Consider the following 12,988-nt stretch of genomic DNA (forward strand, 5'->3'; position numbering starts at 1 on the left):
GGGCGAGTCACCTGAGGCCAGGGCAGTAGAGTTTGAACTGATGAGCAGAGTGGCTGAGCAGGCATTCTGGGATACCTCTGAATACCTCTGGAGGCCAATAACAGCGCTTTTGGAGGCCACACTGGCGGAGCAGCGCTGCATCACCAGCACTGCAGTCGTTATTCCCCAGGCAGAGGAGGAGTACAGCCAGCGCTGTATCCAGGGAGATACAGCGCTGTATGTGCCTTGCAAATGTGGACGGTGAGTAAGTTGCAGTGCTGTAAAGCCACCACCAGCGCTGCAACTCTCCAGTGTAGCCAAGGCCTCAGTTACCAGTTGTTGCATCTTCTTTCTCCTAATGGAGTGAAGGCTCATTTTACAAAGCACAAGCAACCTAAATGACATCACTTTACTTGGCATTTGCAGAACAGCTATGTTGAGCTCTGTCCATACATTCATGAGACATTATGCACTAGCACAGAACTCCTTCACTGACTCATCCTTTGTGGGCAGCAATTCTACAAATGGCTCTGCTGTCTGCATCCTTGCTCCCTTCTCCTGTTTGCCGGTCACCCACAGTGGAATACACATAGGGACCAGCACTCAAAGAAGAAGAGGTTTCTTACCTTTTAGTAATTGCAGGTTCTTTGAGATGTGTGGCCCTTATCTGTATTCCACTATCTGCCTTCCTTCCCCTCTGCTTCAGATCTTTACTGGAGTCATAGTAGAGAGAGAACTCGAGAGGCAGTTTGGTCTGCTCTGCCCTTTATGACTTCAGTTGAAATCACAAGGAGGGCAAGGCCACATGCATGGACTAACAGATATTGCTTGCAAGAATTCTCTGACTTCTGGAGCACATGCACACACCAAGAGTGGAATTACAGATAGGGACCACACATCTCGAAGAAGCTCCAGTTACTATAAGGTAAATAACGTCCTCTTACTGTCTGCTTATCACCAGTTTGTAAGTGTGCATTATTAAAAAACTGTCAATTCTTGTAACACTGCTCTCTCAGTTTAATTCTATCTTAAATTTCTGGTAGTGAAAATAATTTAGTATAAATAACCTTTGTTTTGCTCACACTAAAAAACTTTTTTCTCTTGAGCTAACATTGTTCACATAATTATTAAATGGCATTATGAAGAGTGAAGGACCCAAACCAGTACCCTCCTCCTTTAAAATATTTGTTTTTAAAATAAACCTAGCTGGGGTTTTATCTTTATACTATATTCGCAGCCCTGAAATTAGGGCTACAAACTCTTTTCAGTTCCTACCAACAGGTGGTGATGGGTGAACCTCAAAAACGGTTATCTAAACCACCAGAAGTTTGGACATCTATTTAACATTTTGAGGTCTTCTCTTTTTTTCTCTGCATCACCTACTCCATATCTTCTCCTTGTCCCCCAGCTTTTCCATCCCTTCTCTCATACTGTTCTGTTCAAAGACTCTTCTGCTCTTAGTTCCCTCCCCTCTAAAGCCTCTGTCTTCCTGACAAATAATACAGACTTTCAGTCATTTCCATCTTGTCTTAAATTTGACCCAGTGATCTGCAGTAGACTTCTATTCACTGGTGATACATGTTGTTCTTCAAGTGATTGCTCATGTGTGTTCCACAATAGGTGTGTGTGCTCGCCACATGCACCGATGCCAGAAGCTTTTCCCCTAGCAGTACCCGTAGGGGAGTGCCCCAACCACCCCTGGAGTGCACGCTCCTCCCACCCTCAGTTTCTTCTTGCCAACAGTGAAGTTGCTTCAGAATTTCTCTGCTCCAGCTTTGCTGTAGCTCGTCCCCAAAACTGCTTGTTCATTCAGTCTATGGTGCCTGTAGTTAGTTAATTGTTTAGTTTAGTTAGAGTGCCCAGGCCGGGGCATGCCCCACACCCCAGGTTTTATGTCGTGCAACACTTGTCGGTGATCTGTGCCACTGAGTGATTCGCACTCGGACTGTCTGTGCTGTTTGGGGAAAACCCATCTCAGCGATTGCTGCAAGATTTGTAAGTCATTTAAGCCTTGGACCAAGGGAGAAAGCTCCAAGCTATTCTGATGGAGTTGAAGCTGATCCCGGCTCCAGCGTGCTGCTCCGAGTCGGCACCAGGCACTGCAGTGTCGGTGCATGGTGACCCTTTGGCACCATCAACCAGTCGGCACCGGTCTCCATCCACGTGGCACGCCAAGAAGGCTAGAAAGAGGCCTCCTTCACTGCGGCACCGGAGTAAACCCAGGACAGAGACCAGACCCATGTCGGGTAGACCTCGATCCCCATCAGCCTCTAGGCCTCCAACTTAAGTTGAACGGAGTAGCCTGGCCCATTCAGAGCAGGCCTCCCCGGATGTCCGGATGCCCTCCATACTGGAGGCCCTATAGGCGGCCCGGGATGTTATGTCCATGCCAGTACTAGGAGCACCACCGATGTTGGCCCCGCGCTCCAGAGACAAGTTTCCACTGAGATCTCTGAAGTCACACCCAGCTTGGTACCAGTCTCAGTTGAGAGAACGTTGCTAACGCCGTTCGCTGCCCAGCAACCATTCAGGGCAAAGTCCACATGGATTGCCCTCGACGCCCACCAAACTGTCTGGTTGGCCTCCATCTGATTGAGACTTTCAGCAGCGCTCCACCTCAAGGAGCGAACACCAATGGGACCAAGGCAGACGTCGTCAAAGGTCTTCATCTTGGAGGGATTACTGCAGCTGGTCACAGCATGGATGTTGACATCATTCGCCGTCCCACTCCAGGATCCTGCCACAGCACTGCCTCCACAGCCCTGGGCGTCGATCGCCAGTGTCTCACCATTGCAGGTCCGTCCGTCCAAGCCAATCGTGGAGCAGCTGTTACCAACGGTACCAGTCCTCCACGTCAGGATCGCGGTCCGGTGGTAAGCATCACTTCCAGCACCACTGCTTCTCCTGGTCCGGGGACAGCCGCAGGTCGTATGTCAGCCCAGCCTCCCTTCGTAGTCATCCATTGATTGGCCAGGTCAGCCAGGCCGAACAACCGGCTCTGCTGGTGCCAAAGCAGGTGTAGTGGTACCGGGCCCTGTGGCTAGCTCAGTGGTACCAGTGGGCACCATGTCCACTGACGCAGCCCCCAGTGGGGCTCGCTCAGTGACTGGAGCCTCAGAAGGATCACCAGCCTCCCTCTCCAGACCTCAGAGGAAGGAGGAGGAGGAAATGGAGGAGCCCTCAGACTCCTTGTTTAATGTTCTGTCCTCCTCAGCACCAGGCAGGGTAGCTTTGCCTCTCCATGAAGGGGTGGCAAAAATTTCAAATGCCCTGTGGCAAACACCAGCATCATTGGCCCCCTTCTCTAAGAGAAGAAGAAAAGACAGTTACCTTTTCTGTAACTGGTGTTCTTCGAGATGTATTGCTCATGTCTGTTCCACATCCGGCCCACCTTCCCCTCTGTCGGAGTTGTTTGGCAAGAAGGAACTGAGGGTGGGGGGAGCACGCAGTGCCCCTTATACTGTGCCATGGAGGCACCACTCCAGGGGCGCTGGGGCACTCTCCTACGGGTACTGCTAGGGGAAAAACTTCCGGCACCGGTGTACGTGGCGAGCACGCACACCTATTGTGGCATAGACATGAGCAACATATCTCAAAAAACACCACTTACGGGAAAGGTAATCGTCTTTTATTCCTAAAAGATGAAGTAATGGTATTAATCAGAGAACACTGTGTGAGAAATGTTCATGTAAATTACCAGATCAGGCAGAAGATTAAATTCTGAACCTTAAATGAATGTTCACCCATCTCCTTCCCTGAATTCTCTGATTAATTACTTTCATCAGTTTCCGTCAGACTTTCATGACTCCTGTCCTCTGTTAGTTCTCCTGCCATTCTGGTTGTTTTTCAGTGTGCCTTTAGATTGTGTGGGCTCTTACACTGTGTTTATTGACTACCTTTGTTAGATGCCTAGAAGCTATGGTTGTGATTGCTGTAAGTGGATAGACAGAGTAATGAGTACAAGAACTAATAAATTACAACCAACTGAAGACTTACATTCTCCTTTTCTTTAAGTTGAATAGACTGAAGTAATATTAATTATTGTTTGTTTGATATAATTTTTTATCCCCTAAAAAGTGCCTTAAAATTTGTGGTACATCTCATCAACTTGAATTTTTTTAAGGCTCCCTCCGAAGATCATTAAACTCCCTGAAAAGACTCCAGTTTACTTCAGTAGACATTGGACTGAGCTCTTAATGTCCCTATCCTTCTAAATGGGGTTGATGTATTACTCCAAATAATGTAGCGTGAACACTGGCTTGAAGAGAAGAGATGTATCTGTAGTGCTTTGACTTTTTAAACACACAGTTGCTATTTGTTATAAATTGTGCTATGGTAGCATCCATCGGTCCCAATCATTATTTGTGGCCCAGTTGTGCTATGCAAACATACAAGATAACAGTCCCTTGCTCATCCATCATTTTTAACCCTCCCTCCTCCCAGTCAAAGGACAGACTTTGAACTAATTGATCAACATAATGATAATATTTAAGACTGAGGGAATGCCTGAAACAAAACACTTTTTTTCTAGCCATTAATTAATTACTTATTGAGCAACTTTTAGCTTACCAACCCAACCTAAAGACAGTTCATTCTCAGGCCAGCCAGTTATTTATATCAGTTATGATATATTTTAAATTAATTGTTGCCAATATAATTATACAGTTTTTAATGTTCACATAAAATTATTGAGTTAAATAACTTATTTCTCATATCTCACAAGCAGTTTCTCAGCAAATCAGAATGCTGAATAGACCTGTCGTTCAATTATGTTACATTACCAAGAACCTTCTTTTTCTTATCAAATGTGTTTTTAAGAAGAAAAGGCTTAAATACACAGGATAATTTGGATCAGGTTGCCACATACAGTGGTTGGGAACATGAGCAGATGCCACTTCCCTCAGTTTGTGACTTGTAAAATCATATCAGTAAGAAGCAGAAACTTTTCAGTCAGCTCAGTAATTGATGCCTTCCAGTCTGACACCTGAAACATGGGGACTCAGTGGTTTTCTTTAATAGTGTCAGCATATATGCTGATAAGTTTTTTAGAATTTCCAGTGTTTATTAAAAGTACCTGTTATTAAGGTTACTTTGTAGTACTAAAACATTTCTATTAAAAAGCTCTCAGCTGTCTGGAACAGCCATTGTAAAAAATTAAAGTATACATGTTACAGATATAAAAGTTGCTTATTTTCTAAAAGATTCATTTGGGGAACGGTTTATGTGGCCACTTCTTGTAGCTTCAGTTATTACCCTTCTTGAGTGAAATAACCTTATTCACTTGGCAGGAAATGAAAAAACCTCAAGAAAATGTAACCGTTCTTGCAATATTTTGGCATATTATGATTAACCATAGAAAAATACATTAATGTATTTACTCTTTTTTTCTTTTTTTCCTCCTACAGCTGAAGTCTATGTAGGAATTGGGAAGCCTGCTGAAGCCACAGCATGTATCCAGGAAGCAGCTAACCTCTTTCCAATGTCACATAACGTCCTCTACATGAGAGGTCAAGTGGCTGAACTTCGAGGAAATATTGATGAAGCCAAACGCTGGTATGAAGAGGCCTTATCTATCAGTCCTACCCATGTAAAAAGTATGCAGAGACTGGTAAGTCTTGAGCCCAAATGGATACACATTTTAACTTCAAGTTGGGCTACTCTGTTTGGGGGCCTTATTGCATTGATATTATGATGCCCCAATTTTGGGGTGTTTATAACTCATTTAAATTTATATTTGACTTAAATTAATTAGTTTCATGGCTGAGGTGCAGTTTAAAAAAAAAATCAGTTGCTTGTAAGTTGGAGTCAAACAAAGGGTACTGTGTTTTGCCATTTTTATGTGAATTTTGCACTCACACTAACAAAAATGGCTTAGTTTTGTGGATTTAATCACAATATGAATGATCTGTTTTGAGAAGAATGAATAGCTGAGCTTGAGTATGTCCGAATAGAGGCTACTGTGTATAGTCTAGATCTCATCTCCTTTTTTGTAAATCCACTGTGTTCCATCACATATATAAAATTCCCAATGATTTAAATGGGACCCATATTATTATGTTCAGTGAGGAATGTACATGATGAAAGATACTTTTAAAGTCATTAGAATATCAAGCTTTAGCATAAATTTTCAATTAAAGAATAATATACAAATTCTAGACAAAAGGCAGAAGTTCTGTTATCTTTAAAAGATCGGTTATTAAAAGAGTGGAGCTGAAATGATTCCATTCACACTGTCAGGTGTAGAAGGTGATTTCTATTTTTTTGCCTAAAAATAGATTAGTGGATATGACTAAAATTGCCAAAGTCCGTGAGAGTGAAATTCATGTAGGTACAGAGGACCAGTGCAAGGTTCTGCACCACTGTGAGGTTGCATGGGTGGAGTAGCCATATGTAAGTTTCTGCCCTTCTGTGTCGTTTGGGAGGTGAGGCAGTATCTGGATGTGTTAATATGAATGGGTTTTGGGGAAAAAGATAGAAGAGTCACTGTTTCAATCCATAGGCTGGAATAGCAACTCTGAAACCTGTTTCCAGGATAAGAATTTAATTCTGTCCAGTTAAGCAAAAAGGATGGTGAATTCTGTTGTAAGAGGAAAAGTGTTACCTCATAAAATACAGAAATAGTTTTTGTTTTTTTGTTTTTTTAAACTATCTGAAAATTGGTTCATCTTTACCCTACCTGGTCCGTTTGAATTACATCGCTCCCTTGGGATGGTTGACAGTGTCAATATGAACTAAAACATTACAGGAAAACACTGCCTGCTTTATTTTATGTGCTTGTGATATCAGCTTGTGATGCTTCCTAAAAACACGTGCATTGCACCTTTAGCATAGTTTTTAAAAAGATTATATCTGAAAGTTTCTTTATTTTGACCGTTTGTATCTAAGTGGTTTGAGATGTTTTAGAGTGCTGACTGGAGAACAGTCCACTGCATTTCAGTGAATTTGCCAGCCCCTTAAGTGTTTTTTCTTTTTAAAATATGTTTGTAAAAATCTTGTCTATTACTTTGGATCTCTTGTTTAAATCAAATCTGAACTGTGTTCTTCATGGGGTCAATATAGAGACCAAAATTTGTGATGTATGCTTGTGAATTTTGGGGGGGGAAAGTATGTCAATAATACTTTAAGCATAGAGTTGTCTGTATAACTTCAAAGAACCAGGAGGCTACATGACACAGAATGATTCATAGATTTCAAGGCCAGAAGAGATTACTGTGATCATCTAGTCCAGTGTTTCTCAAACTTTTGTATTGGTTACCCCTTTCACACAGCAAACCTATGAGTGCACCCCCCTTATAAATCAAAAACACTTTTTTTGTATTTAACACTGTTTTAAATGCTGGAGGGAAAGCAGGCTTTGGGGGTGGAGGCTGACAGCTCGTGAGCCCCCAATGTAATAACCTTGTGACCCCCTGAGGGGTCACAACCCCCAGTTTGAGAACCCCTGATCTAGTCTGACATCCTGTATAATAAAGCAGGGCCGCCCAGAGGATTCGAGGGGCCTGGGGTAAAGCGGGGGAACTGTGGCGCTTGTACTCACTTGGCAGCGGTCCAGGTCTTCAGCAGCATTTCGGCAGCGGAGGGCCCTTCAGTCACTCTGTGTCTTCAGCAGCACTGAAGGGCCCCCCACTGTGGAACTGCCACCGAAGACCCAGACCTCTGCCGGGCCAGGGCTCGTGGGGCATTTCGGCAACGGGAGCCCTTCAGTTGCATTGTGTCTTCAGCAGTACTGAAGGGCCCACCCGCCGCCGAAATGCTGCCAAACACCTGGACCGCTGCTGTAATGTGTGCCATATTAATTTTATATCTTTCTAGTTTTTTAATCAAACTGTCATGCAGTACGCAGTCGGATGCCTTAAGAAGTCATCTACGTTATCACTGATGTCGGCAAAACATGTCGCTCAGCGGTGTGAAAAAAAAACACACCCTGAGCAACATAAATTTCACTGGCATAAGCAGTCATGTGCGCAGCGCTATGTTGGCAGGAGAGCTTCTCCCGCTGACATAGCTACCACTGCTCATTTAGGTGCTTTTATTTTGTCGATGGGAGAGCTCTCTCCTGTTGGCATGGAGCAGCTACATGAGCGATCTTTCAGTGGCAGTGGCATAGCTGCATCACTGCAGCTGTGCCACTGTAATTTTGCTAGTGTAGATATGGCCTTAGTATGTTAGGTTAATATCAATAATACTAACTAGATCAAATTTATGCTTTATCAACCAAACTTGTAATCTCATTTAAAAAAGAAAACACATCAAGTTAGTTTGACAGAATCTATTTTTCATAAACCAGAGTTGATTGGCATTAATTATATTACCATCCTTTATTCATTACTAATTGATTCTTGAATGAGCCTTTCCATTATCTTGCCCAGAATCAATGTCCGACTGCCAGGCCTATAACCACCTTGGTCATCCCATTTATCCTTTTTTAAAATTGGCACAACATTACCTTTCTTCAAGTCTTCTGGAACTTCCCCGATGTTGGAAGACTTATTGAAAATCAGCATCAATGGTTCAACAAGTTCCTCAGCCAGCTCTTTTAAAACTCTTGAATGCAAGCTGTCTGCTTGTTTAAAAATGTCTAACTTTAGTCAATGCTGTTTAACATCTTTCCGAGATACTAGTGGAATGGAAAGAGTGGTATTATATATGACTACATCATATTTCTTTCCCATATACAGACAAGAAATATTTATTGGACATTTGGCCTTTTCTGCATTATTATTTATAATTCTGCCATTTCCACTTAGTAATGGACTAATGCCATTGTTAGAATTCTTTTTGTTCCTAATATATTTTTAAAATTCCTTATTGTCCTTACCTTTGCTCGCCTTAGATTTCCCCTTGTGTCCCTTTGCTTCCTTTATCAATTTTCTACAGTTCAAAGCTTCCAATTTATGTTCATTACTCAATTTCTCCAGTCTTCCATTTGTTATGTAGTAATTTTTATTTTTTATAGTTTCCTTCATTCACCCTTTAAACCAGGTCAGTTTTTTAACCAATATAGCCGCCTTTCTCTGTTGTAGGATTATGGCTTTTTTGGGCATCTTCAACAATTTCAAATTATCATTCATAGTTTTCTGATAAAATTCTTCCTCCCAGTTGATCTGGCTCTTAATTGTTTTCAGTTTTGTGAAACTGATCCTATTAAAGCAGCAAGTATATATATATCCCTGGTCTGGCTTTATTCTGTTTGCACGTTATAAATGTAGTGAAGTCATGATCATTTGTACTTAAGTTACCATTAATTTTTAGCTCTGTGATCGGTTCCGCTTCATCTCTCAAGATGAGGTCTAATATAAAATTCCCCTCATGTTGGACGCAACACTTTCTGAGTTAGGAAATTTGTCATCTATAACACTGAGAAATTTCAAGATGTTTTAGTACTGGCAACATGAGACCTCCAGCATGTGTCACTCAAATTGAAGTCTCCCATGATCACAAGACTTTTTTCCTGCACATTATAGATAGGTGTATAAGGAGCTGGTCATCCTGTTCCCTGGTGTGACTTCATAGTCTTTAGTAGATATAAACTGTTACCCCGTCTTTTGCTTTATCTGTTAGGACATTGATCCATAAGCATTCAGGATCATTTTCATTGAAGTAATCAGTGACTTGAAAACAGGTAATGCCGCTTTTTAAATAGTGTCATTCGTCCTCCTGTTTTGCCTGCTCAGTCCTTCCTAAATAGGTTATAACCATTGATTTTAACATTCCAATCATGGGAGTCATCCTATCAGGTTTCATTAATACCAACTAAATCAAATTTATGCTTGTAAATGACAGATTCAAATTTATCTTGTTTGTTACCTAGGCTCCTAGCATTGATACATAAGCAAGTCAAGAATTTTGTCATGTCCTTCAGTTCCTTGATTAATTTTGTTCTCAGCATCTCAGTTTTGTGCTAATTGAATGCTTGTATCTTTCATCTTTTTACCCTCCTCTTTTTTATTAGTTTAATGTTCTCCTGACTATTCTAGTCAGCCTGTTCTGGAGAAGATTGATCCCTCTTTTAATGAGGTGAAGGTCATCCAAAATGTGTAGAACCCCTTTCCTCGTAAAAGGTGGACCAATGTTTCCCAAAACCAAAATCCTCAATCCTATACCACTTATCTAGCTAGCGGTTCACTTCCAGAGTCTTCTGCCTTGTTTTGTTCATGGGACAAGAAGGGTTTCAGAGATGATCACTTGGATATTCTTCTTCCTCGGCATACTTCTGAGTTCCTTGAAGTCATCTACTGTTGGTGTGATGTCCTGCAATACAGTGTCATTAATGCCGATATGAAACACCACAAATTGACGCCTTCCTACTTTTGGAGTGATGTCTCATGTCTTAGCTCCGGGAAGGCAGTATCCTGTTGTTCATCTGTCCCTTTCAGACTGTTCTTTTGAGTCTTCTGAGTATCAAATCCCCAATGATATATTTGTTGTTGATTTCAAAGAGAGGGTATTTTGAGGGGGAAAATTGTGGTGATTTCTCATGTGTTCATACTCACAACTCAACATTTTTCTCCTTTTTTTGTCTATTAGTTGCACGTGTGCTAGAGAGATGTTTAGGCCCAACAGCAATGACATAGCAGTGACAGCACTGTGCAGACATCGACATCCCTGCAGGAGCAGTTGATATTTCTAACTTGTGATTACTGTGCTTAGATTTTGGATCTGCCTTGCAATTTTAGGAATTGTAATTCTATGAAAGGATATGTCTCAGGCCTGTTGATTTTCTTTAATCTTTAATTGTGATTTTTTAAAATTTGCCTTTCTTATTTAATTTGACTTTCTAGTGACTTCTACAAAGCAGTAGTAAAATGCTCTGCTATTTTGAATATATCAGTTACAGAATACAGTAATAGAGCTCAGGTTGGTTAAATAACAGTTGCATTTTTTGCATAGAATGTCCAACATATATTCAGAGCATGTTAAGCTTACATTCTAAAGCGGATGGCAAAATGTATATTAAGGTAAATCAAACATAGCAATTTCATTGCTTTACATTAAAAACAATCACTCGCATAAGAAATCAAAGTTACATAAAAATGCAGGGATAGATAGATACATAGATATAAAAAACACATACTGAACCACAAATTGTAGGGTTTGTTGATGGCTCTGAGAGTTCCCTTGCTCTCCTGCCTCCCACTCACTACTCTGTCCACCCCCCTCATCCCAAAAAAGAGAGAATTCCTTGAAATGGCTATTAACAAAAATAATATGGAGGGTCATACTGAATACTAAAAACAGGAATCCATTCAAGTCTCTGAGTAAGGCCGGTTTGCATTAATATTTTGTCTGACACTGCACCTAATCATAATACAATTTCAAAGTAGTATATTAAGATTTAAACTGATGTTAATGAGTTCCTGAGGCTGACAATTTGTAGATTTGTTTTCCTTGTAATATTTTGTCTGGGTGGACAGAGTAGAACTGCCAAATAAAGTGAGCAAAATATCTGCACAAATGGTATACTTTATATTGCTTGTTATGGCAGCATTTTGCATTTTCTCATCCGTCTGTTTAATCAGCTTATATCGATAAATAAGCAATAACAATTGTGTTTTAAGCAAAAATGACTGGATCCAGGTACTCTGCTCTTCAGTAGAAGCTGTGTTTTTCAACAAGAGTATATAGGGGACTACTGCTGTGAAGTGCTGAATACCATCCAGATCCTGTTGAAGATGGTATTCACAGGACTGGACCTATGGTACCATATTACCTTTTTCTCACAGTAAGTTTGGTTTTAGGTAGTCTCACTAGAATTCTTTCGTCATTATAGATGTTACTATTTTACAAGTATGGCTATATTTTCATCCAGATCCAGCCTTTTTTCTGTCTCTGGCTAAAGGTGGCATCACATTATCCAGCCACAGGATATAACCTATAGTCTGTCCCCAGTAGGGTTGCCAACTTTCTAATTGCACAAACACCCTTGTCCCTCCCATTCCTTGCAAATTTTATTTGTCTAAATAACACAATATAATCATGCTATTTTCAGTTATTTTGGTAATTCATTTCAAAATAGCTGTCAGCAAGAATGTCAGACAACAAAAAAGATTCAGAAAATGTTTTTTGACAAATAGATTCCTTACTGGACGTGTTAATACAGAACTTTAAGTAATCGTTCATTTAAACTACAATACAGAAACGCATTTTCCGCACCCCTCAGAAGCAATACAAAGGCTTAGTGAGGTCAGGGGTAATGGAGGAGCTGAGGGAGAGGGAAGTAATTGCTGGAAGGAGCCTCGGAGTGAACCTGGAGGGTTGTTGTGTGTGGGTGGGAGAAGTAGGGAACAGTTTTTGAGGGGTGGAAGGGATTGTTGGGGAGCCTCCCCAATGCAGACCCTGGCTGACCCCTAGCCTCTTCTTTTAAGAAAGGTGCACATGCTCATATCCCTGCACTACCACTCAGCCACTCCCTACCGCCAATCCTCATGTGGCCCTGCACCCCAACTCCCATTCAGCCCTTGGCTCAATGCTGTCACCCCACTAGCTCCTGTGCCCCTGCCCCAGTCTGTCCCTCACCACTAGCCCTTCTGAATCCCAGTCTGTGACCCCTAACAGCCCTGCTGTCTGTCCCCCCCCCATCCTTCCTGTGCCTTGTCACCTGGCCCAATGGACAGGGCTCTGTGAGGAAGGAAGGCTCTTCTCCATCTCCGCGGCTGGCTGCTCTGGCCTGTGATGTGGCTGCCCTCTCTTCTGATGCCACAGCAGCCCCTGGTGGGCAAAAGGTGTAATTGCAGCACCTACCTGGCAGAATGTATTTTTGGGGGGAAGGGGTATCTGCAGGAGGACATGAATTCTGCGTGTATGCAGTAGCGCAGAATTCCCCCAGAAGTAGCATTTGCAAATGCTGGCTGGAGAAGGGGGTGAAAGAATTATAGGTGGGTAAAATGTAGGCAGAATTGTCTTTTTATATGTGACTACAGCATTATTTGCTCTTCTTTTGTTTGAATTTAAAGAAATTAAATATACTGCCACAATGCCAATGAAAATAGGTTCTGTTGATTACTAGTTA

General features: G+C 41.8%; 1 protein-coding gene across 5 annotated transcripts in view; it reads left to right on the forward strand.

Annotated features, from left to right (window-relative positions):
* TTC7B (tetratricopeptide repeat domain 7B) overlaps positions 1-12,988 on the forward strand; it is a 352,148-nt gene that overhangs the window by 275,166 nt on the left and 63,994 nt on the right. For all 5 annotated transcript variants that reach the window (XM_030558926.1, XM_030558927.1, XM_030558928.1 and 2 more), the window contains one exon: positions 5,385-5,587. In XM_030558926.1, coding sequence (XP_030414786.1) covers positions 5,385-5,587 — 203 coding nt within the window. The remainder of the gene's footprint in view (positions 1-5,384; positions 5,588-12,988) is intronic.

This window comes from Gopherus evgoodei, chromosome 4, assembly GCF_007399415.2.
Source record: "Gopherus evgoodei ecotype Sinaloan lineage chromosome 4, rGopEvg1_v1.p, whole genome shotgun sequence".
NCBI classification, from domain to species: domain Eukaryota; kingdom Metazoa; phylum Chordata; order Testudines; family Testudinidae; genus Gopherus; species Gopherus evgoodei.